This window comes from Alligator sinensis, unplaced genomic scaffold, assembly GCF_000455745.1.
Source record: "Alligator sinensis unplaced genomic scaffold, ASM45574v1 scaffold974_2, whole genome shotgun sequence".
Lineage (NCBI taxonomy): Eukaryota > Metazoa > Chordata > Crocodylia > Alligatoridae > Alligator > Alligator sinensis.
The window spans coordinates 402,795-427,872 of NW_005842369.1; the positions used below are offsets into that span (position 1 = coordinate 402,795).

Below are 25,078 nucleotides of genomic sequence, written 5' to 3' on the forward strand. Positions count from 1 at the left end.
TCGGACTCGATGATCTATTGAGGTCCCTTCCGACCCTAACATCTATGAATCTATGAATACTCCTAGGATCATAGAAAAGTAGGGCTGGAAGAGCCTTCCTGAGGTCATCTAGTCCAGCTCCCTGTGCAAGGCAGGATCGTCCCTGACTAAATCATTCCTATGTAAAGGTCTGTCTAACCTGCTCTTGAAAAGTTCCAGAGATGGAGATTGCACAATTTCTCTAGGTAGCCTGCTCCAGTGCACGACCACCCTCATAGTCAGAAAGATATTCCTTATCTCCAACCTAAATTTCCCTGGCTGGAGCTTCAGCCATTGCTTCTAGTCCTGTCCTCTACAGCCACAGAAAAAAGACCACCTCCATCTTCTCTCCTCTTCAGGTATTTGAAGACTGTTATCAAATCCCCCTTCATCTTCTCTTCTCCAGACTAAATAACCCTAGTTCTTTCAGCCTTCTTTCTGCCTTTCTCCATATGTCTTGCCTCCCAGGTCCCTAATAATTTCTGTTACTCTTTGCTGGACTCTTTCCAAACTGTCCACATCTTTCTTGAAGTATGAGGCCTAAAACTGGATACAGTACTCCAGGTGAGGCCAATGCTGAATACAATAGAAGAACCACTCCTTGATTTGTAAGTTACTCTCCTGCTAATGCAACAAGAGCTCAATGTTGGCTCAGATTCATCTTATGGTTCATTGTAACTCCCAGGTCCTCCTCTGGAGTACTGCAGCCTAGCCAGTTATTCCCCAGTCTGTATTTCTGCATGCTGTTGTTCTATCCCAAGTGCACTTGTCCTTGTTGAATCTCATGTTACTGATTGTGGACCATTCCTGCACTCCATCCAGATGATTCTGGATCCTAGCCCTGCCCTCAAAGTCTCTGCAGTTCCACATGACTTGATGTCATCACAGATTTGCTAAGCATGCACTTGATCACATAATCCAAGTCATTAATGAGGTTATTAAACAATACTGAGCCCAGGACAGACCTTTGGGGAACCCAGCTCATTCCCCTTAGACACTGAACCGTTGATGATTAGTTGAGCTGAATACAAAGATTCAACCAGTTATGTGTCTAGTTTACAGTATTTTAATCTAGTCCGTATTTCTTTAGCTGGTTAATGAGAATGCCATTGGAGATGGCATCAAAAGCCGTGCTAAAGTCGAGGTATATCAACATTCACTGCTGTCTTCCAATCCACAGAGCCTGTCACAATCTGATCATGAAAGGAAATCATGTTGGTTAGGCATGACTTGCTCTTTGTAAATCTATGCTGGCTCTTCCTGATTGCCTTATTTTCCTCTAAGTGCTTCACAGTATATTCCTTGGGGACCTCTTACGAGGTATAAAAGTTAGGGTGACTAATCTGTAATTTCTCAGATCTTTCTCCTTCCCTTTCTTAAAGTGGGCAGTATATTTGCCCTTTTGCAATCATCTGGAACCTCACCCAACCTCCATGAGTTCTCAAAGAGGATAGCCAAAAGCTCTGAAACTACCTCAGCCAGTTCCTTTAGAATCCTAGAGTACATCCCATTCATCCCTGATGACCTAAAAGCATCTAGCTTCTCTAAGTAACCCCTAATCTGTTCTTTTACTATTTTAGGTTGTTTGTCTCCTTCCCTGTCTTTACTGCCACCTGCACTCCTCATTTGGTTGATGCCTGTTTGCTGAAGTAAAAAAAAAAATTAAATACTTTAGCTTCCTGTGTATCGTCCGTAACTAGATTGCCTTCCGCATTCCTTAAGGGGCCTGTGGTTTCTTTTATCTTCTTCTTTCTTTTGACATCCCTGTAGAATTCCTTTTTATTGCCTTTTATTGCCAGTTGCATCTCAAATTGTGCCATGACTCTCCTAATTTTCTCCCTGCATGCCCATGCCATACTTTTACTTCTCCCTAGTACTATGACCAAATTTCCAGATTTTGTAGGTTCAACTCAAAACTCAACTCAACAGATTTTTGAGTTTCAACTCATTGAAAAGATCGCTGTGTAGCCAGGGTGTCCTCCTGTTGCACAGTCCATTCTTCTGTTGCATGAGGTTAGCTTGTTTCAGCACTATTAAAAGGGTCTTTTAAAGGTATGGTCAGCTCTTCTGCATTTCTTTTCCCCTCAGACTTGCCTCCCAGGGGATCCTGCCCAGCAGTTCCCTGAGTTTGTTAAAGCCTTCTTGCTTAAGTCCAGTGTCCTTACTCAGCTGCTCTCCTTCTTTATGCCCCTTTCAATCTTTAACTCTATCATTTCATGCTCACTGGATACATCTATGTGAGACTGCTGTGAGACATGCAGCTGCCTAATTAGCTCCACAGCAAAGCCTCAGCATCTACACGTGTGGCCTTATTGGGCCACAAGAAACTAACTAACTCTGCTGTAGATTAGTACTTGTAAACACAAATACTGTCCTACGGCAGCATTCTTTAGTGAGCAGTAGTGCACGTGTAGATGGTGGCTGGGGCATGAGGGTGCTTCAGTGTGGGGGCTGCCTGCCAGCTAGTTCTGCATTGGAGCATCCTCATGTCCCAGCTAGCCCCTCCACAGCATGCTGAGCCAAGTCGGCACAGCCCCAGGCTGGGAGGCTGAACCCCTGGGCCCCCCCACCAGTCAGAGCTGCTCCAACATGGCTCAATGTGCTGCGGTCCCGGGTGCATATGTAAACATGACACCTGGGAGCATTAAACTCAGGTGTTTATTGTGTCGCATTAATTTCATGTATAGACACACCCACTGTCATGTGAGTTACCTTCCACCTTCACAGTCTCAACAAATTCCTCTCAATTCATTAGAGTAACTCAAGAAGAGCTTTCTCCCCAGCTGGCTTCTCTATTGTCTGTATCAAATAGTTAACATACTCAAGAATTTGCTAGGCTGCATGTAAACTACTACTGTACCTCCTTGCAGATGTCCCAGTAATTAAAGTCCCCCATGAGAACCAAGTCCTTTGATTTGGAAGCTTCCATAAGTTGTTTAAAGAAGGTCCCGTTCACCTTCTCCTTCTGGTTTGGCAGCCCGTAGTTGATGCCCACTAAGATATCCCCCCGGGCACTCTTCCCTCTGACCTTTTCCCAGAGGCTTTGAATAGGCCTACCTTTCTGTTCATACTGTACCTCAGACCCCATTACATCACCTTTATACATAGGGCAACATGCCCTCCTTTTTTTCCCTGCCTATCCTTTCTGAACAAGTTATACTTGTCCCTGATCATACTCCAGGAACATGAACTGTGCCACCACATCTCTGTGATTCCAATTGCATCGTAATTCTGTGCTTGTACCAGGACCTCCAGTTCTTCCAGTTTGTTTCCCATACCTTTCAAGTTAGTATATTAATATTTCAGGTAGCTAACTGACTGTCCTGTCCTCTCCCTGAGAAAATTGCTAAGGTTTCTATTATTGATTTCCCTTACTAAGTTTTTATGCAGGTCCCCCAGGCTTTTTAATTTCCTCTGGGCTTTTGTCTCCATCCCCCAGTGAACTTAGTTTAAAGCCCTTTAAACTAGGTCTTCAACTGCTTGTTATGTTTCACACTTCTGCTTCCCTGAGATTATCATTATTTCCAGAATTTGGTTGTAATGCATATCAGTGCAATTTGTTGCTCTTGTTTTGGATATTTTACCCTTTCCTGTGAAATTTAAGTATTATAAATATTATAACTTAAGGCAGAGGTGGGCAAAATACAGCTCGTGGGCCAGATCCAGCTCACCAGGCAATTTCATCTGGCCTGCAGGTGCCCATCAATTAATTGTACCCCATCCAGCCTTTCCACCCATGAGGGTGGAAGTGAGGTGCCCACATATACACCCTTCCCTCCCCACCCCCAACGTACCCTGTTGCATCTTGTTCCCACCCTGGTGTGTGGAAGGGCCTGGCCCAGCCAGCACACAGCTTCCAGGAGGGGCTGCTGCTGCCATTGTCATTGCCAGGGGACTTGCTTGGCTTCCCCAGCATCCTGTTCGCTCCAGGCACCAGATAGGGAAGCAGCCGAAGGCAGGGTGGGGAGCTGCAGCTGAGTGGGAGTGTGGAGTATGGGGCGGGGGCTGGCAGCAGCGCGGAGTCCACACCCAGGGGAACGCAGAGCTCAGGTGGGCAGGGTGTGGGTGTGATGGAGGGTGGGAGCTCTTGGAGCGCTGGTGTCTGGCACAGATGCTGCCACTTGTGGTGTGTGGTGGCAAGGAGTGCAGCAGGGCTGGCCCACCTTTAAAGCGTGGGGCTTTCTGTGGTGCATGTGCACTTGTGCACCACTGGGGGAAGCCCTGTGCAATGGAGCTGGCTGATTTCACTGTTGTGCAGGTCCCAGGACTCCCCTCCACTTCCAGCGGAGTCTCAGGACCTGCGCAGCAAGGAGCAGTGAAGGCAGCTGGCTCTATCAAGTGGGGCTTCCCTTGGTGGTGTGCAAGTGCAGGAGCTGTGAGTGCAGGAGCTGCAGGGAGCCCTGTGCAATAGAGGTGAGCTGGCTGGGCTGTGCTTCTTGCCCCATGTGCACTGCTGGTGGCAGCACCTACACCAGACATGAGCACCCTGAGCACCCCTGCCTCCTGCTGCTGCTGTCAGCAGGGGTTGTGCACTGTGAATACCCCACACACCCACACCCTGCCTCCATAACCCCCCACATATATATCCCCCAACATATCATATTGCCCCCACACACACAGCCACACCCCCCCACACAACTATACACCCCCTCATACCCCACCATACCCCGCACACAATATACAAGAGTAAGTCTTTATTTTTGAGTTATTGTACAATCATCTATATACAGTACGTAAACACAGATCATGACAAAAATAGTTTTGTAGGAAAATTAAAATATGTTATAGTAGGTATTTGTCTTTTAGTATATGATTTGGGGGTTTTTTTGTTCCAAGATGGCAAACCTCCCCTTCCAAAAGGAGTATTTCCAGGGGGGGGGGAGGAGAGGGGCAAGAGGAGGGACTTTCAGTGGCAAAGTTCAGGGGGCTAGGGGCAGGACTTCCAGTCCCAAGGTGGTTACCCAGGGGGTGGAGCACCTGTCATGAGGTGGGGTTACCTTTGTGGTGCTTGACAGGTCACCAAAACTCATTAAGTGGCCCTCCAGCTGAAATAATTGCCTGCTCCGACTTAAGGCAACCTCATCAGAGCAGATTTTGCCTCTGACGTTCTTTTCTTTCTAGTTCTACAGCTTGCATAGTGTCTTAAATTTGAGGTGTCTGTATATATCAAGAGCAAAATATCAGGGGTGAGAATTTTGCCTTTAACAGTTTGAAAAATGTTAATGAGATATTAAATTATATTATTTGTGTTAGATAATAAAATACTGATGTAGGTGGGGTAGAATAGTTTTACATCAGCGTTACTGCCAGAAAGGTCTCCTCATAATATAGTGGTCTTTCAGACTGCATTAGTCATCCATTTAATGCAGAGGCAGGCAATTATTTTGGGCGGAGGGCCACTTACTGAGTTTTGGCAAGCCATCGAGGGCCACAGGACAGGCAGCCAGGGGCAGATAAATATTAATTTTCTAAATTTTTAAGGGGCCCCATGGGCCTGATAGAATGGCCTGGCGAGCTGCATCTGGTCCGCAGGTCACATTTTGCCCACCCTGATTTAATGTCACAACAATCAAGTTTTGTAATAAGCGATTGAAATTGTGTTGCTAAGTGACATTATACTCTAGGCCAGATTCATAAATACAGGTACATGACCTAGGGTTTTAGGTTGTAGCCGTGTTGGTCTAAGGACATAGGCAGACAAGGTTCCTTGGGTGAATTTGATATCTTTTATTAGACCAACCCAAATGGTTGGAGAATAGTTATTAAGCAAGCTTTCAGGTTCAAAAACCCTTCGTCAGGCTAAGGAAGCTGCAGCAGTTGGTGTGTGCTCTTCCTGGATGGAATGAAAAGTAAAGAAGCCAGGGGCTGGGCTGGGTTGGGCTGGGGAGTCAGTTGCCAGGCAGATTGTAATGTATCAAAAATCCAATGTCTATGTTTAGTCCATGATCTCTAGTATCCAGCAGGTTGATGAAATGGAGCTCATAGGCTCATCTCTGGGAAGTGTTGTGTAAGTTTCCCTTGAGGATCAGGACTGAGAGATTGGAGAGAGAGAGAGTGGCCCTCCTGTGAGAAATGTGCCCCCACTGGTAATTGGGTGTTTCTGTCTTTGATGGATTTCCGGCGTGCATTCATTCTGGTGCGCAGTTGTTGTCTGGTCTCTCCTACATATCTTCCATCAGGGCATTTGGTGCATTGGGTGAGGTATATTACGTTTCTGGAGGTACAGCTGTAAGATCCTGGGATGCTGATGGCTCTGTTGTGGGGTGTAGTGATAGTGGGGGTGGTGGAGACGTGTGGGCAGGTTTTGCATTTCTTGTCCTGGCACGGTCTGGATCCTTTTGGTGTGTGCTGGGGTTGAGGAAGGTACATGACCTAGGTTTACATGATTGCCAACAGTGACAGTGAGAGACAGTTCTAGGGAGCTATATTTCAGTGACTGAGTAACAATATTTATCCAGGGTCTCAGATTTGTATCTCAGCGTAGTGTCTGTCACCTTTTGGAAAGAAGATTGAGTTATTGATAGTTGTACAGAATGTTGAACAAACTTACTACAGGTATTACTCAAAAAGGTATAGGTGAGCCCCAAACATGTTTTTAGAGTGATTTTTCTTTTAGGCTAAAATATATTTTAAGGACTTTAATTAATTTGCCTCAGTTCATGTCCCTGTTTTTGTATCTAATATCAGGTCAAATAATATCTACCCTTCCCTAAAATTTCTTTCTTCCATTAGTATTTATATTATGGTAGTCATGTCTGGAATCAGGCCTTGATATGCTGGAGCTTTACAAACCTAGAAACAGACACAGTGTCTGTCTGCATAGCTTTCAGTTTAAAACATTTATGTGGAATACAGTTTTTCTTGATTTTTCTTGGTACCGCCAAATCCATATATAACTTCTGTTGTCAGCTGCCATTCCTTAATTTCTTTATTATAAAGTGTGTAAATTTTGTGTGCATGCTGTCAAGCCTGTATTTCCATTGTTACAGTAAGTGCCTCTGTCCAAGAATGTCAGAATTGCATTTGCTTTCTTATTCATACTTAAAAATGCGTATGAGTAGAGATCAGATATTATTCATTGAGCAAGAACCCTCATACTTTACACCTTCAACAAGAGAACTCAAGTTTTGTTTATTTTTTTTAAAAGTAGGACAGGACATTCAGTTTATTCCCTCTGATTCTTAAAAAGTTCAGTTTCCTTTAACTTTTTCCTATCGGGGCACTAAAGATGGGCAGAAAGGATACCAGTTTACTTTCTCCTCTGTAGAGCTGCAGCCCGGTGTGTGTGTGGCTGGCGGTGGGAGGAGGTAAGGGCAGCATAGCCTCTTCTGTCCATTGATCCTCGCACTGCTGGTGGTGCAGGGGTCCTGGTTGCAGCAGCAGCAGCAAGTCTTGCTGCCCTGCTCTGTTCTCCTGCACTGGGCCCACCTACTGGGCTATTGAGGTGATTCCTGCCCGTGCCAGTCTGTCCAGGCTGCAGCCCCATGCCCGCTGTGGGCACACAAATCTGGGGTGCACGTGCCCCCTCATGCCCCCACCCTGGCCCCACATACTATGGGGCTGGGGCTTAGGGGTGGATGGCAGCAGGTCAGGAGTGAGGGGCACCAGCAGGGCTGGGGGATGGAGGGCTATAGGTTGGGAGTGAGGCGCACCAGCAGGACCAGGGGGCTGTTTTCTACTTAAACTTTCTACTGCGTCGGGAGTGACCCTCGATGTTTACAAATAGGTCCTGGTACAAATAAATTTGAGAACCACTGCTCTAATAGATGGTACTTTTCCCCTGCTTAGCAGTTTGCTACTAGAATCCTGAGTCTATGTGTTGTGCTATGTTCTGGGGTGGTGAAATCACTGATGTCCAGCTGGTTTTGTACAGTTTTACTTCTGTTATTTTTATCTTGTATATGCACACAAGCACTTCTGATAGTTCCCCAAGGTAGATTTTGTAACTTGCTTAGTGTTAAGCTTACTTCATATTTTTCCCTTAACATTCTTCATTTTCTCCTCTCTAGGCCTTCCTTATGTTTTAGCTTCACTGCTCATTACTCTTTCCTCCCTGGCAACCCATCACCTTATTTCAGCTGCTTCTTCCTTCTTCTCTTCTGCTGGTAATTCATTTTCAGCTTGCAAATTCTTAGAGCATATATCTGCTGCATATATTGAATTTTTAATACAGTTTATTCTGTGTCTTACCTACTTTGTTTATAGTTTAAAGTGCTGACCAAATATGGAAAAGGTTATTTTCAGTGAGGAAAGATAATTAATTAAAAGGGGTTTTTTACTTTTTAATGTGAACTGCAAAGTAAAAAGGGCAGAGATCCTACCTTTACTTTCCCTTTTAATTTAAAAGGGTAACCTCAAAATGTATTTTTAAAAATATTTTGCTGTTTGTCTTTTATACTAAGAATATTAGGTCCCGGCTGCTTGTTTTTATTGAAGGTTTTTGTAAAGTTCCTGAGGCAGGGGGTGGGGAGTGGGAGTGCAGGGAAAAGGGAGGGGAGTAGATGGTGACATTGGGAAGATTAGATAACCCTGAGTTGCTGATCTTCCTTTTCTGCTTGCAGAAGTGGGGATTACTCATGTAAAAGACAGGTTAAAATGTTTTAAAAAATTAGGTTAGCTTTGTATATCATAAAGAAGAATATTTGAGAGGGTGAGAAATTATTACTTTGCAGTGCACCTTTTAAAAAAATAGAGTTTATTACATGATGCTTGTTTCTTCCTTTTGTGATTTCCCGACCTTATACACATTGAAGAGTAATAGCAAGAACTCTCGTTCTAAAGGTTCTTACTTACAGACACTGTTCCTTATCATGGTATGGCAGAACTAAGATTTGGGGCTCTTCTTTTCCAAAAAGTTTTAATTAGCAGCATTTTATTGAGTCTGTGTCCAACATCACATTTCTGGGCTGATTTGTTTTTTCAGTTTTATGTTGAATTGACTGATAGTTTTGCAGTTGGCTTTTAGTTATTGTGAAAGTGCAGATGCCATGGCACTGGGCTCTGACTGCCTCCTTCCTCTCAGTGAATTGACTTCTCATTCTAAATGTCTCTTTCTGCTTTTAATATCTCTTATTAAATTGCATCAGAACTACTCAGCAGCTTTTGTTGCCAGCTTTCATTTGAGAATGGTATTATAATTATATTTTTCTGATAGGTGCCAGTAAATTCTAGCATTTCAGCATGACAGTGTTTTGTTACAAAATACCATGTTTGGCCTAAGAGCGTTCCTCATGCAGAAGAATAAATGGGTACAATGGGTTGCTACATCAAGTCTCGTCCTCATCCCATCCATCCCAGGCAAGGGCCAGGGACAAATGTGGTTTGCTCCCTCTGAGCATTTAGAATTAGTTAATAGGAGTCTTTCAGTTGTCTTTGGACATTGCATCAGACCATCTGTGCAATGTCAGAGCCACATTGCTACAAAGGGAAGAAGAGCTGGGCAGGAAGGAAACAGGTCCATGTTTAGTGTGAAGTTGGACATGCTTCTCACTCAGAATAATATTTTAGCAATTTTTTATCTGACTGTGTGTGTAACATAACTCATTTTACAGTGAAAAAAACAGAGGAAATTAAAAAGGTATATAGAGTGCCCATAATTTTATAAAAACTAGCTTTATTTTAGGGAATTAAGCTGTAGTGAAGTTAAATGAAAAATAAAAATTCTTTTGCAAAAGAATGGCTCAATAATGATTTTGGGAACATAACACAGAGCTTACTGTAAGGCATCTTTGCTTACTACACCAACAAACATTGTTACTGTTCAGTAAAGGAAGAAATTAGGCAACCTGATAATGTTGTGGAATGAGTGAAAAATATCTTGTATGCAATTCTTATGTTTACTTTTAAAAATAAATTTACATAAATCAGTTTAGCACACAATGCACAAAACAATACATCATACAAGTCTAACAGTTTATCAGAATTCATTTTAATTCTATTACTTTGTAGAATAGTAGAACATTACATGATAAAATATACTTAAATCGGTAAAACTTCTCATAGGCCTAAGTAAGGAGAGGAGTATTTGGCCCTATTCTCCTACTATAATACTGAAATACCCTTAATTTTATAAGCATTACTGATATTTAAGGTCTTCAGAAAATTTAAAAGAATAAAATTAAGGGTGAAACGTGTCCATCTGGTTTGCTTTCCTTTATCCCTACCACATCCTTAATGTTGCATTGAATGCTGTTCATCTTTTTTCAGATGTATATCGTTTCCTAAATTTATTTAATGCAATTACATCTGAAAAATATTTTAAATATATTTTTGCCTGAGTGCTATGTCAAATAATCAAACTTCAGGATCAAGAAATACAGTTAAAATATGCAGTAGATGTTAATCCTGTCTGAAGTAGTACTTTATTTGATTTATGTGCTGTCCTCCTCACAAAAGGCTCAGGGTGGGTTACAGTACATTTTTCTAAATTAAGAAGGCCTCTCAGTTACTGGTTTTATTAGTGATTAATATTTTTTTTTTAGAAGTTGCTACAAAACTATATAGCTTTGTACAACCCTTCATAAGCTAATTTGATTACCTTCACTGAGGTCTTGAGCCAGTGCCTATTGCAGTCAGCGTGCAACTTAGGTTTTAGATGGAATCTTTTGGTTTTTGAATAACTTGATTTCCCTTCAATGTACAGATAGAGAAGCTTTTAAAAGATAATGTTTTTGAAAAGAAACAATTTTAAATATATATTTTAAAACAAAAATGGAGAAGAATGTATGCTCAGAAGTTTACTCACTTTAAAATGCAATTTATTAGGTACTTTATGACCATCACTGCTTTTCCTGAAAGATAATTTTATGTTAAAGGAATATATTTTAAATCACATCAACAGTTTTCAGTATTGCATTTATTGTTACAAGCAGCACTTACGTTTGGCAGAATAAAACTTCTTTTTTCTCTCTCTTCCACTGCCTCCTTTAGTTTCTTTAGTTTATATTTTTAGGCTGGATTTAGGGAGCAATCTTGCAGTGAATCTTGTACTTAAATGGTTTGCTAGCTCAGGTGGAAGTCAGTTTCTCCACTGCTGAAAAGACACTTCCATTTTAACGGAGAGCATAAAAACAAATTAAAAAAGGAATTTAGGACCTCTTTCTTTAAAAAAAACTAAGTACATTTTAAATTGGCCATTCTTTTTTTTTGGTTTTTTTAAATGAGTTTTTTACTGAAAACTGCTTAGTTATTTTTAACCTTAAGTAATAAAAAGAATAAATATATGGAAAATGTATGTTTTTCTTTAGAATAACAAAAACTCTAATAGATCAGGATGGTCCAAGTTGGAGGGAGAAGCTATCACCAATTCCAGTTGTCCCTGTTTCTGCTCAACAGCACAGATGGGATGGAGGAACCTTTACTTCAGAGACTAAGCAAAAGAGCGTCACAGATGTCAGTGGAGATAAACAGTTGCAGATCAACAGTATGTGTAACATATGCACATCTATATAGTTTCAGAAAGGAAAATTTAAATGTGAAAAGCAAGAAGCTTTTGGGGCTGGATCTGGGGGAGTGCTGTGGTGTGGTTGCACCTCTCCTTGGGTGTCTAGCACATGTCCAGTGAGCTCTCCGCTGCCAAGATCTCTGGTCTCAGCTGCTGGTTGCATCCCCCATACCAGTAAGGTGCCCAACCCATGCCCTATTTCCAATATCCTCGATCCACTCCTGGAAGCATCTCATTACTTTTGAGAATGTTAGCTGAAGAAAGTTAGCTGACCACATATTTCTGAAAAGAAGAATTAGATTTAAGAGTCTCTTTGCATGTGGACCCAGTGGTGCTTAATGTTTAGGCCGGTCTGTGGGCTGGGTTGGAACCTGCATCTCAGGATCAGACCTGCACACCCAGATCAGTAGCTGCTGTCTGACCCTGCATGCTGGGATTAGGGGCCAGAACCCTGCATTGCCTCCAACCCATCTAGCTTGCTTGGATCGGGGGCCCAGGATCTCCTGACACCTTCACCCAGTCCTGCAGGCTGGGATTAGGGCCCCAGACCCAATGCCACGTCCACCAGATTCCATGTGCCAGGATCCAGGGTCCTGTAAACAAATTTATATTTACAGTTACTTGTCTTTAAGTTATTCAAAGTTGCTTTCTTTTCAATATTGTTGTTGTTTGTTTAGTTATTTAATTCGGCCGGCTAGTATGGTGACAGGCACTTTGTTACATGTGTGCTCAATCCACCTGTGTCAATGATAGAACTACAGGAGAATCAGGTTCCTCAGAAGACCTGTCATCCCTCCAGAGTGTGCAAGAGAGAGAAGGCCGAGGGCAGTGAATGTGTGGAGCTGGGGATCTGCACTCCCACTGCACCTTGCATTATACCTGTACCAGTGTATTGGGGAACATTCGCACTGTATCAGATTCCTATTTGGCCCATTGAGTGAGACCAGGGAGAAAACTGTGACTTGAGGAAGTTACTCTATCTCTCTTGAGCTACCTTGGGGAAAATGTGTTGTTCTTAGGATAAATTATTAACTTGTACATAATAAATTGGTCTGTCTTTAAATAACATTTGGTCCTTTTGAAACCTAGGTGAAAAAACTGAAGAGAGGTTCAGAATCCTGAAGACTGAAGGGAATGAATTAGTAAAGAAGGGTAAATATAATGAAGCTCTAATAAAGTACAGTGAGTGCATGAAGTTGAACTCCCAGGAAAGTACTGTCTACACTAACAGGTAAGGAGCTGAAATCTCTGCCCCACTTTGTAAGTTTGCTAGATAGCAATGTTTGGTGATTCTGAATCATGACTGCTGATAATTTCATGCAACTTTACTCACTTTTTTTTAATATTACAGAAGATTACATTTTTCCAGTGTTTGAGATGTGGTTCAAATAACTTTTTATTTTAATCCATATTTATCTTTATTTTGTTTTATTTTATTTTATTTTTTTAGGGACAGCATGTTTAAAGTGATTGAAAATGTTCTCCAAGGTCTTTATGCAATAGACTGTAGTAATTGTTGTAATGAATTTGTAAAATGAAAATTTGTTGTATTTTGTTCCATTTTCCAAGAATGTCAATGTCATGGTTGGATACCTTAAATCTCATATGTAGTGACATCGTGAGAATTATGGAAAAATTTCAAATATCTTTCACAAAAGCTGTACATTTTTTAAAGACAAGTGGTCATAATCAGGGATCCTGGTTTTCCCTGATTAAAAAAATCTCAAATTCTCGTATTAAAACACTAACATCCATGATTAAAATGAAACAGCAATTTGGAACCCTACCAGTGCCTCAATCACTATAATAAAAATGTATTCTAAATACCTATAAATTTTAGTATTTGATTTTGCATTTTTTATCATGGAAAATCAGAGCTCCCCCTGCCCCCTTAGCCCCCTGGCCTTGCTGGTGTTCCTTGCCTCCCACCCACAGCCCCCTGCCCCCCCAGCCCTGTTAGAGGTGGCTCCCAGCTGCCAGGGTTACGGGACCTGGGTCTGCAGCCCCCTGCATCAGCGCCTGAGCCTCAGCTGCCACCCACAGGAAGTGGCAGCTGCAGAAGTGTAGTGGAGCATGGAGCCCAGCTCCCTTTCCCCCATGGGCAGCACAGCCGAGCAGAGCCTGTGAGGAGGGCAAGTGCAGGCTGCCTGCTGCGGGCTCAGGTGGGGGGTGGGGCTGGCTCCCTGTCGCCGTGCATACTCCTGGGGGTGAAAACAGGTAGGACCCAAATTCCCCAGATCTGTGTACGGGGTGGGTGAAGGCTGCCCACTACAGGCTTGAGCTCCCTACCCTGCTGCCCTCCCCTGGGGCTTACACAGCCTGGTGGGCAAGACCCAATATGGCAGGGTAGAGTGAGGCTGGGTAGGGAAGCTGCTTGTCACTGCAAGCTCTGTGCTGCCCTGGCAAGGCACCCCCTGCCTACTCAAAGCAGTGAGGGGCACAACCCCGTACTGCCACCCCCACTGCTGCAGGGCGGGCAGGGGGCACCTTGCCAGGGTGACATGGGGCTCACAGCAGCAAGGAGCTTCCCCACCCGGCCCCACTCTGCCCCGCTGCACTGGGTCCTGCCCGCTGGGCTGTGGAGGCCCCGGGGGAGGGCAGCAGGGTGGGGAGCCCTAGTCTGTAGCGGGCAGCCTGCACCCACCCAATGCACAGATCTTGGAGGCATGGATCCTCCCTGCCCCCTGGGCATGCGTGCAGTGCGGGGAGCCTGCTCCACCCCCCTGCCTCCTGGACAAGCTGCCAGCGGCCCCATCCCACTCCCTGCTTGGGCCCCACACACCATCCGGCTTGGCAGAAACCCCAGCTCCGGCCCTGCCCAACTGCCTCCTTATGTGGCCCTCAATCTCTCTCTCTCCCCACCACCACCAGACTTACCTGCGGGAGCTACTCTCCAGGCTGCCTGGTGGCCATGTGCACACACATGCACATGGCACCCCTTGCCTGACTACCCTCCTCCTGCTCCCCCAAGCCCCTTGCAGGTTGGAACTCTGCCAGCCTGAAGAGAGCTTTTTGCAAAACTGCAAAATTTGCATGTTTCTCTTGGGGGAAAAGGGAAATCTGTGTTTTTTTTCTGTTTTCCCATGGGAAATGGAAAACCCGGATCCCTGGTCATAATAATAAAGTAGTGTTAATATTTAAAGGACAGCTTTCAGCTGCAGTCATAATTCTTTCTCTTCCCACAAACTCAGAAGGTTTGAATAGGTCAATGGTAGGCTGGGAGACCCCCAGAAAATACTCTTGTGCGAGGAACTACAGAAAACAATATTAATGAAATAGGGAGTAACACTTCTACATTTTTCTTAGCTACTGTTGAAGGATTGCCCCATTTTGGCATTAAGCAGCTAACAGGGGCCCTGATTCTGCAAACTTACCCCATGCTTTATTCTGACCTTTTGAGCAACTACATTGACTTTTTATCATCCCCCCTCCCCCCCAGGAAACATTGCAGGAATTGGTCCTAAATAGAAACTATTAATGCATTGCTGTAATGAATTACACTCAAGTATTTTTGAAGAACTCCACAAATGTGTGTGTGTGTGGGGGAGGGGGAGCAGAGAATTGATTTGGAATAGAATCAAGCAACGTAATTAAATGTTTTGAATTGGATACTGTCAGCAATTCAATATGTTACAATTCCCTTATCCTGCACTGTGTTTTGTTGTGTTATGGTAGAGCTCTCTGTCACCTGAAACTGTGTAAATATGAAGAGGCTAAACAGGATTGTAATCATGTTCTTCAAATAGAAGATACTAATATTAAAGCTTTTTATAGGCGAGCTCTTGCATACAAAGGACTACAGGTAAGAATAAAGATTACGGCAGGTATTCTTACATCTTTTGAAATTTACTTATTCACCTCAAAGGCAATTCCATGATCGCAGTTTATACGTAAATACAAGCAAGGGAGTAAGTGAATCCTTCACATTACACCAAAGTTCACGAAATGCTGGCAAAATGTAAAACACTATAACTAGTTTGGGATATACAAATCATTTGAATTGAGATATTTGGTAGTTTGAGGAATTGAGTCATGTATGCAGCAATGGCAGGGGCTAAATGAGAGTTTTGGTTACCTGGGAATTGATTAAACAACATTTGACTATAATTTCCCTTTAATTTTCTTCTGATGCTGCCACAATCATCCTTCTGTGCCAATGTGTCTATTGCCAAGCTTACCACAAATTCAACTGCTGATGGCTTGTAGATCTCTGCTCTAGACCTAGCATGTTCTGTCGAAATTAAAATCACCACCTGTCACCCTGGCATCATTTAATTGATGGCAGTTGTCAATTCCAGCTCAAAATAGCTAAAATAGACGTCTTCATCACACTCCCCCCGTCTCAAAACCCTTCTTACTCCTCTCTTTTTCACTTTCGGTGTGGAAAACATCATTACCATTCTTCTTGACACACACCCCAGTAAAGTTGGTGTCATAGTTGACTTAGACTTATATATAGGTCCTTACATCCAGGCTACATCTAAGTCTACCAGATCTGTCTGCATAATATCTCTTAAGATGAGTCCTTTATTGGCCCAACCTTCTTTTTACTGGCATTGACAAATAGAGGGTTGCACACAGAATGTTGCTACAAAATCTCTTTCCTAGCGCATCAATTAAAGTGTATTACCTCTCTTGCTGCCCTTCACTGGCTCCCTCTTCTCAGTTGCTTCAAACATAAATTCCTTGTCTTCATTTTCAGAATTCTTTATAGTCTGTCTTCAGCCTCTCATTCAGTGTAGAAAGGTTGATTCCCATCTTTGATCAGCCTGTGATTGCCAGCCTGTATCACTCATTAGATTTTTTTCAAACAACTACCCTTGTGTTTTGTGTTGCCTCACATGCTTGGGAGGAGCTCCTTGTAATCATCCCCCCAGGTGCTTGGTTACATGCCTTCAGATTGGCTCCATAAAACTCTCCTTTGTGATGATGCCTACAAAACAGCTTGGAGTGCTGATGCCAGTGACCATCAGGCTGGCCACTAATGTCACTTTGTTCCTTGTGGTTCCATGTCTGTCTGTCTGCATCTCTCACCTCTTGTCCTAGGGTCTGGAAACATGCACATTTGGAACTGTTTAAAAAAGGAAGCAGGAACTCCTCTCTTCAAAAGGGGGAGAACTTCTCTGTTTTTGGAAATGGATCCAAAAGTGTGTGTATAAATACCCTAATGTCCAGAGCCCAGAGCTCTGAACTGTGCAGCAGCAGTTAGGTTCTAACAATTGTGTGTGGACAAGCTAGGAATGATACAAATGTAGCAAAAGAGCTCCAGTTTTACCGTGCTTCATCCAGGGTTAAATTGGAGCAGGTTTGCTAATTTTGTAATGCTCTGTCTTGTCCACACATAATGGTTAGGATGTACCAGCTTCTAAATGCTCCTAATCATCTGCTCCCCTTTTGAAATGGCTCCAAATGTATGCGTCTATACCTTCATGCCTTCATACTCAGACTGTAAGTTCTTTGGGGCCAGGACTGTCTGTTTGTACAGTGCCTTGCAGAATGGGGACCTTGTCCATGGCTGTTGTTTCTAGATGCTATGGTACTACAAATAATAACAAAAATAAAGTAAAAGCATGTGCTGTTGAGCATGAAAGGACTAGAAACCAAGTAATGCAGCAGACAAAGACACTCTACCCTTCATTTGCCCTCAATTTAGCTATGATTTCCAAATGTAAGTCTCAGTAAGAACCAGGCAGTTTTTGATGACAAGTCAGATTCCTTTACTTATTAAAAATACCTGAAAAACTGTAGCAGTTTAAAAAAAAAAAAAAAAAAAAAAATTAATTTTTCTGGAAAACCACTGGCAAGACAAACTTTTGCTTTGTATCAAATATTTAAGCAGACTGTACTTGATAAACTCTAATCTCCTTATGCATTATTGTTGTCAATAGCAATTAATATAGATGGTGAAACCAGAAAATGATTCAACCTGCCAAAAGGCAACCAGAGATTACAGAAAAAATTGTCTTTCCTGATTGTTTATTTAGAGGGAACATGTAAAGAGACTAAGAAATCAACTCTCCTACTTCCCTGTCTCTGCTTGAAATACTTTGATTGGTACATCCTACAATTGCATCGCCTTTTTCACAGGTCTGTTGCATTGGCTGTTCAGAATCATTCTGTGATTGATTGATACATCCAGGTGTGTCCCCTCATCTGCCAGTTCAAGCTGATGAAACCTGAGCTTATGTTAGAAATTCTCATTCTTTGGTTCAGTGGAAGTTGGGGCACCTAATGCACCTAAATGCTGTTTGAATCTGGTCCTGTTCAAGTGCATGACTGCGTGTGTGTGCTGTACTATGTTATTTCATCTTTAATCCATTCTCTGACATGAGGGTGAATTGTCTCCAAGCAGTTTGATCTACAATGTGTATATTTACATATATCACCTGTACATATTTGGCTACAAAATATTAGTTTAAAAGAACAAAAAACCTATTCTCATGCCTATTCTTTAGTAAAATTGTGCATCTTAAGTCTTGTTTAGACGATACTTACTGTTAGTATTCCAGTTTTGTTTTTTTAAAGTAATTGTGAAGTTGACCATTGCAGTTTCAGCTAATTCTCTTATCTTACTCTCTGGAATAGTTTTATGAACACATTTTGTTTCACCTTTCACTTTCAGAATTACCAAGCCAGTGTTGATGATCTCAGAAAAGTACTTTGTATAGATCCTAATGTTGCTGAAGCAAAGAAAGAACTAGAGGAGATAACCCAGTTTCTTAACCCTAATGTCACAACCAGCAGCCAACAAAAGCAAAGAAAGAAAATCAAAATTCATGAGGTATTTCCATTATTGTGAAAAGTAATCCGTAGGGAAGTTGCACATTAAATAAGATTAAAACTTAGATCTTGTTTTGTAATATTGATAGCTTTTTTAACTACGTGTATTAATTTGTTTATTGTTTTAAGGCATACCAGTGTACTGAAATATTAAATGTGGTGTTTGATCCAATGAGGTCTATAGTGTTTTGGGGAACATCCATAACTCCAGTAGAAAGAAACTATTTATCATTCTTGGACAAAACAGTTTAGGGTGGAGGTAGCTGAGGACATTTACTGTTGAGTTTTCAGAATGTCTCTCATCTGATCTGATAGGGCAACAAATGTTGCTTATATAGAACCAACACAGCCTATGCTATCCTGTTGCTGTGGCTGAGCCAGCAGAGGTATGCTGTCCAACAGGACCTCTGACTCTCCTTTCAGTGAAATTTAGCAATTGGATCAGAGAACAGAAGCCCAAATATACATAAAGCTCTAGAGCATGTGTGCGCAAATCTACAAAACGGTCAGAGAGTGATATTGTGCCTTAAGTTTTGATGTTGTAAAACAAGCAAGCGGTGTAAGTGGGTGAAAACATCAGTTAAGCTGAGTTTCTTGGCATCCACACAGGTCCTGTGTTCAATACTGAATCACTCAAAGAAGGGATTTCTCTGTAATTAGATGCTTAGGGTTGGTAACTGTGTTAGTTCAATAAGAACAGATTTCTTTCTTTCTACTTTTATTACAAGAAATCTGGCTACTGATCAATACAGTCCCATTAATGACATTAAAATTTGGACCTGTAACTTCAAAAATATATGAATTTTGTTAAAACTGGATCTGTAGATGGTAACATAATGGATGGATAATTCATTCATGCAGGAATTCAAAGCCAAAGAGATGTTTAGTACTTTATGTAACTGGCCATGAGTGAGAAGCTGTTTTTTTCATTTTACCAAGATGTAACACATCTGAGATCCAGAAACCTCCCTTAACAGTAACAACAATTGGGGGCTACTACTGGATTATAGAAAAAGAGAAAATAATAGCAGGGTAAGACCAGTGATGTAACTCCACGTTAATGGAGTGCCTTTTATACTTACCTGAGCTAGTATCTCAGCAGAGCTAATATCTCAGCAGAGCTAATTAGCCTAATGAGGCTAGACTGCTCCTGATACCCATACTAATTAGTTCAGAACTAGCTCTGGCAATGTCTACATTCACTGCTACATGTAGATGTTTTAAGGTCCCTTGAAACTTTTTCAAAAAGGGTGATATTCAATGTCAGGAGACTGACTGACGGTTGAGTGTTTATTAACCTAGTTCCGGGACTCTGTAGTTTAAAGTAGAAGCTGGTCTTTTAGCAGGTACTCACTACGAAGTAGCCACTGCATCACAAATCTCAGGACAGGCAGTAAAACCCACCAGAAAATCTGGGTAAATATTCAGGCAGTTGCACTGTGCTGAGGTGCTTGCTGCCACAGCTAGTATGCTGCCAGTACTAAAGTTAACTTTGGGTACATCTACCTTACACTGCAGTCACAGCAGTGAATCCAGCACAGTCCTACCCTGCTGGTATGTGGGTGCAGGCACACAAAATAGTTGAACCGTTCCAGAATATCACCCATTAGTTGTGTGAAATGTTGTGGTTCCAATATTTGGGTGAGCATCAGAGTGAGTGTCCAGCTCAGCAGTCATGACAGTGGGCAAGTGGAGAGGGATGCTTTCACCTGTGCTTTGGGGAGACATCCAGTAAGTAGGTGACCTGTGGCTGGGGATGTTTTCACTTTGCTTCTTCCCACTGTCTCCTAAACATTGGTTCAAGAAGCGTCAGTAAGCCACAAATGACTGAAGTCTGTAGTGTGCTTATCTGACTGAGGGGCAGGTTTGCCAACCCAAGAATTTTCTTGTTTTTACTGACAGTCTGCACACCTTTTCCTGACAGCCAGACTTTTTTTACTCATATGTTTTACCTAATGCAAATGCAATCTTCTGCCTTAAGTGGCAGTGACATGGCAGGATTCAAATGTGGGGTTTAACATCCACCAGAGTAAAAACAAGTTTGCTGCTTGACTGCAGCAGTTGTTTTATACCATGCTGCTCCTATGCCAGGGGTTTCCTACTCACCCCCAAATGGACCCAAGGCAGTGCTGCCCCTACCCCAGCTCATTCCACAGCCTTACCTCCACCAGTTCCACACCTCGTTCAAGTATGGACCCCCATCTTCCCCTCCCAGCCTGAAGCTCTGTCCCAGCTGCATTGTCCTCCTCCCTGTACGTTTGAGGCAAGCAGCTGTTAAAGCCAGGGGACAGCCAAAGGGACAGAGTGGCAGCATATTTCTGGGGGGGGAGGGCTACACAAACTCCAGTGAACCACAAAGCCCTGACAAGAGCTCCCTGCTGGGTTCTGAGCTCCCGTTCAGACACTGCTTGGTGCTGCTGTGCTCCTTCTGTCCATCAAGCTCATCATTATTTAGTTTTTATGGACAGCTCCATTTTTTACAGACCTTATGGACAAGCATTTTTGCCTTATTTTTTTATGGGCTGCCCATAAGTTTGTAGTCAGTTGGCAACCCTGCCATTGGGGAAAATGCTTGGAGTTGTATCTGCATTTGAAGTGTGTTTTATGGTTCTTAGGGTCTGATGGGCTGTGCTTGAGGAAGTGGTGAGAACACAGCTGGTGTTTAGAAAGATAACATTGATTGAACAAGCAGTGCAAGGGAGCTTGTTGATAAAAGTGCCAACAAAAGGGAAAAAAAGGGGAGAGTACAGTTCTGCCACCAGAGGGGCAGTTGCAGCAGTGTGTATGTATGAGGGGTTGGGGGCAGGGAGGAGCAGTGCACTGTCGGATGCCTAAAGGACTGAGCAGACGTGTCACTGAATACTTGATATCTACACTAATACCGAACTGTTTCATGGTGAACTGGTTCAATATAGTACTTGATTTTCCAAGTACACTTTTGAACTATTCCAGTTTAAACCAGTTTAACAAGCTTGTATGTCTGTCCGCTTCAGTTATAAACTGCATTTAAACTGTTCTAAACTGTCCATGTCCTGTTTATGTCATTAGTTATATGGTCAATTTTCTCTTAAAACCTTTCAGATCTCACCTTAGAAAAGGGAGGACAGGTGTAAGGTGCATGTTGACACAGAGACAGCATTTTAAGACGCTTGACTATTAGGATATTACTTCTGCAAAGGGACCTGGGAGAAAGGAGGAGGATCACCATACTCTGAAAACCCTCCCTCTAGAAGAGGAAGTGATAACCACTAGTTTAATGATATCTCTGCTTTATGTACTCTCATCTATCTGGTTTATGAAACTTGAGGTATTATATACATCAACATTTAAATGGTTTGTTGTTGTTTCCTTTTAAAGGTGACTGAGAGCAACAAACAGGAGAGCCAGGTCAGTACTTCAGAGGATGCTATGATTAATCACATACCTTCTGAAGGAGGAGCAGAAAAGGGTGTGCCATTGAAAAGGTCTGAAAAACTGCTCATTTCAGAACCATCTACTGCCTATGACTTCGGTCAGAGCATAAATGCTGTGAATGCCCGGAAGGATAAAGCAGCCTGTGCAGATCTTCTAATGATCATCAACCCCCCAAAATTGCCAATGCTGCTAAGTAACAAGCTAGATGGGGATACGTTTCTGATCTTTATCCAGGCATTGGAATGCTATATACTTGGGAAAAATCCTGGTCTTGTTTATCAGCACCTTTTCTATCTGAGTAAAGCAGAAAGGTTTAAGGTAAGAGCATATCTTTTGTTTAATTTCCCTTTGTAGAAAAAGGAACAAAACTCAAAATTTGAAGAACTTAATGGAACAGAAAGTGTGTTGATTTCAGCATTTAACAGAAAACCAGTCAATGCAGAACACTCACCTGCACTGATTGTACCCGTACTGGTTTCTTTTTTCAGGTGGTCCTGACTCTTCTTAGCAAAAATGAAAAAGAACAAGTTCGGCATCTGTTTGAATTGCTTTCAGAAAAGCATAATCATCAGTTTTCATCAGAAGACCTGGAGAGCCTTAAAAGGGTTTATGAACTTTAAACAGAACTTGATTTTACAGTTTCTTCTCGCTCACATACAGCTGAGGTATGAATGGAGGTATGAACTGCAGATTTGCATGGGGAAGAACTTGGTCTTTTACCTGAATTGTTCAACTGCTGTATTTTTTACAGTATGTGCACATCTAATGGTTGCTGCTCTTTTGTCTTGTAGTTGTATACATTTTAACCCCAGTTGAGTTCTAATGCATGTCTGTATTTAATAACATAGGTGATATTTGAGGATATGTTGATTTAATAAGAATGTATCAATTAAATGTATAAAAATGTCTTAAGTCCTACAGTAACTATCAAGAGTTTTAGCTATTCATTTATTATAAGGTAGATCACATTTTCTTGGGTAAAAGCAAGTCCTCAAGATAAATGGGTTATTAGGAATAATGTTGTTGAAATAAGTTTACAGAAGGTGTTAACTTTTTCCCCCTGGTATGTAAAGTAACTGCTGTATTACATATTTGTTCTCATGGAGTGTACAAAAACAGTTAAATATTTTTGGTGCAATACAGGTTAAAAGCAAACATGAATAAAAATAGATTAGTTTGTTATGGAACTCTTCAAAGCAATTTAGCTATTAAATAAATTGTTATGTTTTTTAAATGGAAATGTGTAATTAAGAGTTTTTAAATTATTAATAGCATAATTATTTTAAGCAAGATTTCTGGGTGTTTGCACTGTTTTAGGAAGTGGCACTTTGCAGTGACCAAATTCTTCACTTCAGTGGCTTGCTCACATGTAGATCATTTTTGTTCAATTTATCCTTAGAATGAGGGGCTGCATTTAGGAGCACATATATTTGATTCATCTGAGACTTAAATGGTCTTTTCAAAGGATGGTATATTAATGATCTGTTTTTAGTTGTGCTTGTGAAAACAAAACAAAATAGTTTCATAAACCCATAGCAAGTTTTGCTTTATTTTGCACAGAACTGTATACATTTTCAGATTTGTAGGTAAAGAAACTGCTTTTTTCCAAAATAATGTAGCTTTTCTTTTAATAGTTTCTTTTTGAATTTGACCACATCCCTTTCTTGGTTATATTACATATATACACAATATTTGTCTTGGGCATATATTAATAGAAAATCAATGTATTTCTCTTCAGGATATAATCTATGGATTCTCACTTCTGGTTCTAAATTATCCAGACTTTATTTCAAACATAGCTAATACGATTTGTCTTGTGACAAAGCTATCAAGAGTAAGTCACTGTCAGGAGTACTTAAAAGAAAGATGAATCAAGTTGCATAATTAACTTTTATTTAGGGAGTTTGTCATATGGTCAAAAGACTGGTCCATCTGCAGGTATCTATCTGTTTGCTTGCAGTCAGTGACACTGCACATCTGTCCAGCCTGTTATTAGGTCTTCAAGGTCATTTACTTTTTATGATGACAAGATGCCAATTTCTGTTTCTTCATCTTTTAAACATTTATAAAGTGCTGATCAAATACCATATCTATGCTTAATGGAACTGAGAAGTATTTTTACCTAATTCACACTTCTGAAATGTAGCTAATTAACCAAAGAAAACTGAAGGTAAGTGGGGACAATGAAGACTGGGTTTTCATTAAATGGGATGTTTTCTAGTTCTCTGATACAAAGATAACTCTGACATTTACACAATGTTGGAATGCCATGTGTTCCAACACATATTTACAGCATATTTGTTCTGCATTATGCTAAGGGGCCAAATGGCTGAACACTTTAAATGCAGACATGTAATTATTGGTAGTAAGTGGAAGGCTATATGACGGTTTTGTTATGGTCATCCTGGCAGGTTACTTGCCATTCTTATTTTCATTGAGTAAGTCATTGTTGCTTACGAAATCCTTCCAAAGCTTCTCCTGTGGTTTTCTTCTTTCAGTATGAGCAGTGAGCAGAAATTTTGTCTTGCACCAAACCACTAAACATGGAACTGTCGTATGGAACACGGGGTGTTACAGTGCCTTTATCAACAAATGATTTCTCAGGATAAGTCACTTGCACAAGTAGATTCTGTGTTGGACTCAAGTCTGGAAAGAAGATCATTTTGTTGCCTTTGTTGATATTTATTTCTTTATATGGATTGCACACAGATTTTGCTCCATACTCTTTCAAGTCTCACTCGGAGAAGCAAGCCTATTGATTATTTTCACTATATCTAAAGGAACACTGTCAAGCTACAACTTATGTATATAAAATAAAACCTTTTCATTTCCTGCCTCATTTGATTTTAAAAGCCTTTGTAATTTTAATAATGTAGTTGGCCACAAATGTGCTGGGGCGGGAAGGGGAAATGGATTTTGTATCATCCTTGAGCCTATTTCCATTTATTGCAGTACCAGTGTCACACTCAAGCACTGCAAGTTCTGGGGGCATAAATACTGCCATGAAAGGATGAGGTAAGTTATCAAACCTCTGTTATTTTTAAACTTTATGGAAGGCATTTGGGTTTACACAGAATCTGTGTTTGACTGCCTGCCATTATCTTTTCAGCCAGCAAAGTGTTTAGTTTTCAGCTTCATTTTTTTAACCACTTGGCCTGAACATAAGCATATTTTTAAAGCTACTGAGGCAGGGCAGAAAGGATCCATTCAGGGATACTGTGCCCTGTACAAAGAGATAGAGACAGTTCCAGCCCCATTGGGTTTACAGTACAAAAGCCCCCAAAATAAGTTGAGGATAGGGTTATGATATAAAAATAAATGATCTTCCTGGTGATTGGCCTAGTTTTATTAGCCAGACATCTTGAGCCTGAGGAGGGAATGGCAGGAATGGGGAAGTAAGGAAGAAAAGAAAAGGGAAAATGG

General features: G+C 41.6%; 1 protein-coding gene across 7 annotated transcripts in view; it reads left to right on the forward strand.

Annotated features, from left to right (window-relative positions):
- The window catches only part of SPAG1 (sperm associated antigen 1), a 72,437-nt gene extending 47,929 nt beyond the window's left edge, over positions 1-24,508 (forward strand). For 5 of the 7 annotated variants that reach the window (XM_006029267.3, XM_025210737.1, XM_025210736.1 and 2 more), the window contains 6 exons: positions 11,265-11,440; positions 12,551-12,692; positions 15,137-15,263; positions 18,084-18,242; positions 21,599-21,973; positions 22,144-22,895. In XM_006029267.3, coding sequence (XP_006029329.1) covers positions 11,265-11,440; positions 12,551-12,692; positions 15,137-15,263; positions 18,084-18,242; positions 21,599-21,973; positions 22,144-22,275 — 1,111 coding nt within the window. In that variant the 3' untranslated portion in view covers positions 22,276-22,895. Of the gene's footprint in view, positions 1-11,264; positions 11,441-12,550; positions 12,693-15,136; positions 15,264-18,083; positions 18,243-21,598; positions 21,974-22,143; positions 22,896-24,153 lie in introns of those variants that run through there. The other 2 variants (XR_324513.3, XM_006029268.3) reach the window with 2 other exon arrangements.
- Positions 24,509-25,078: the final 570 nt, after the last annotated feature.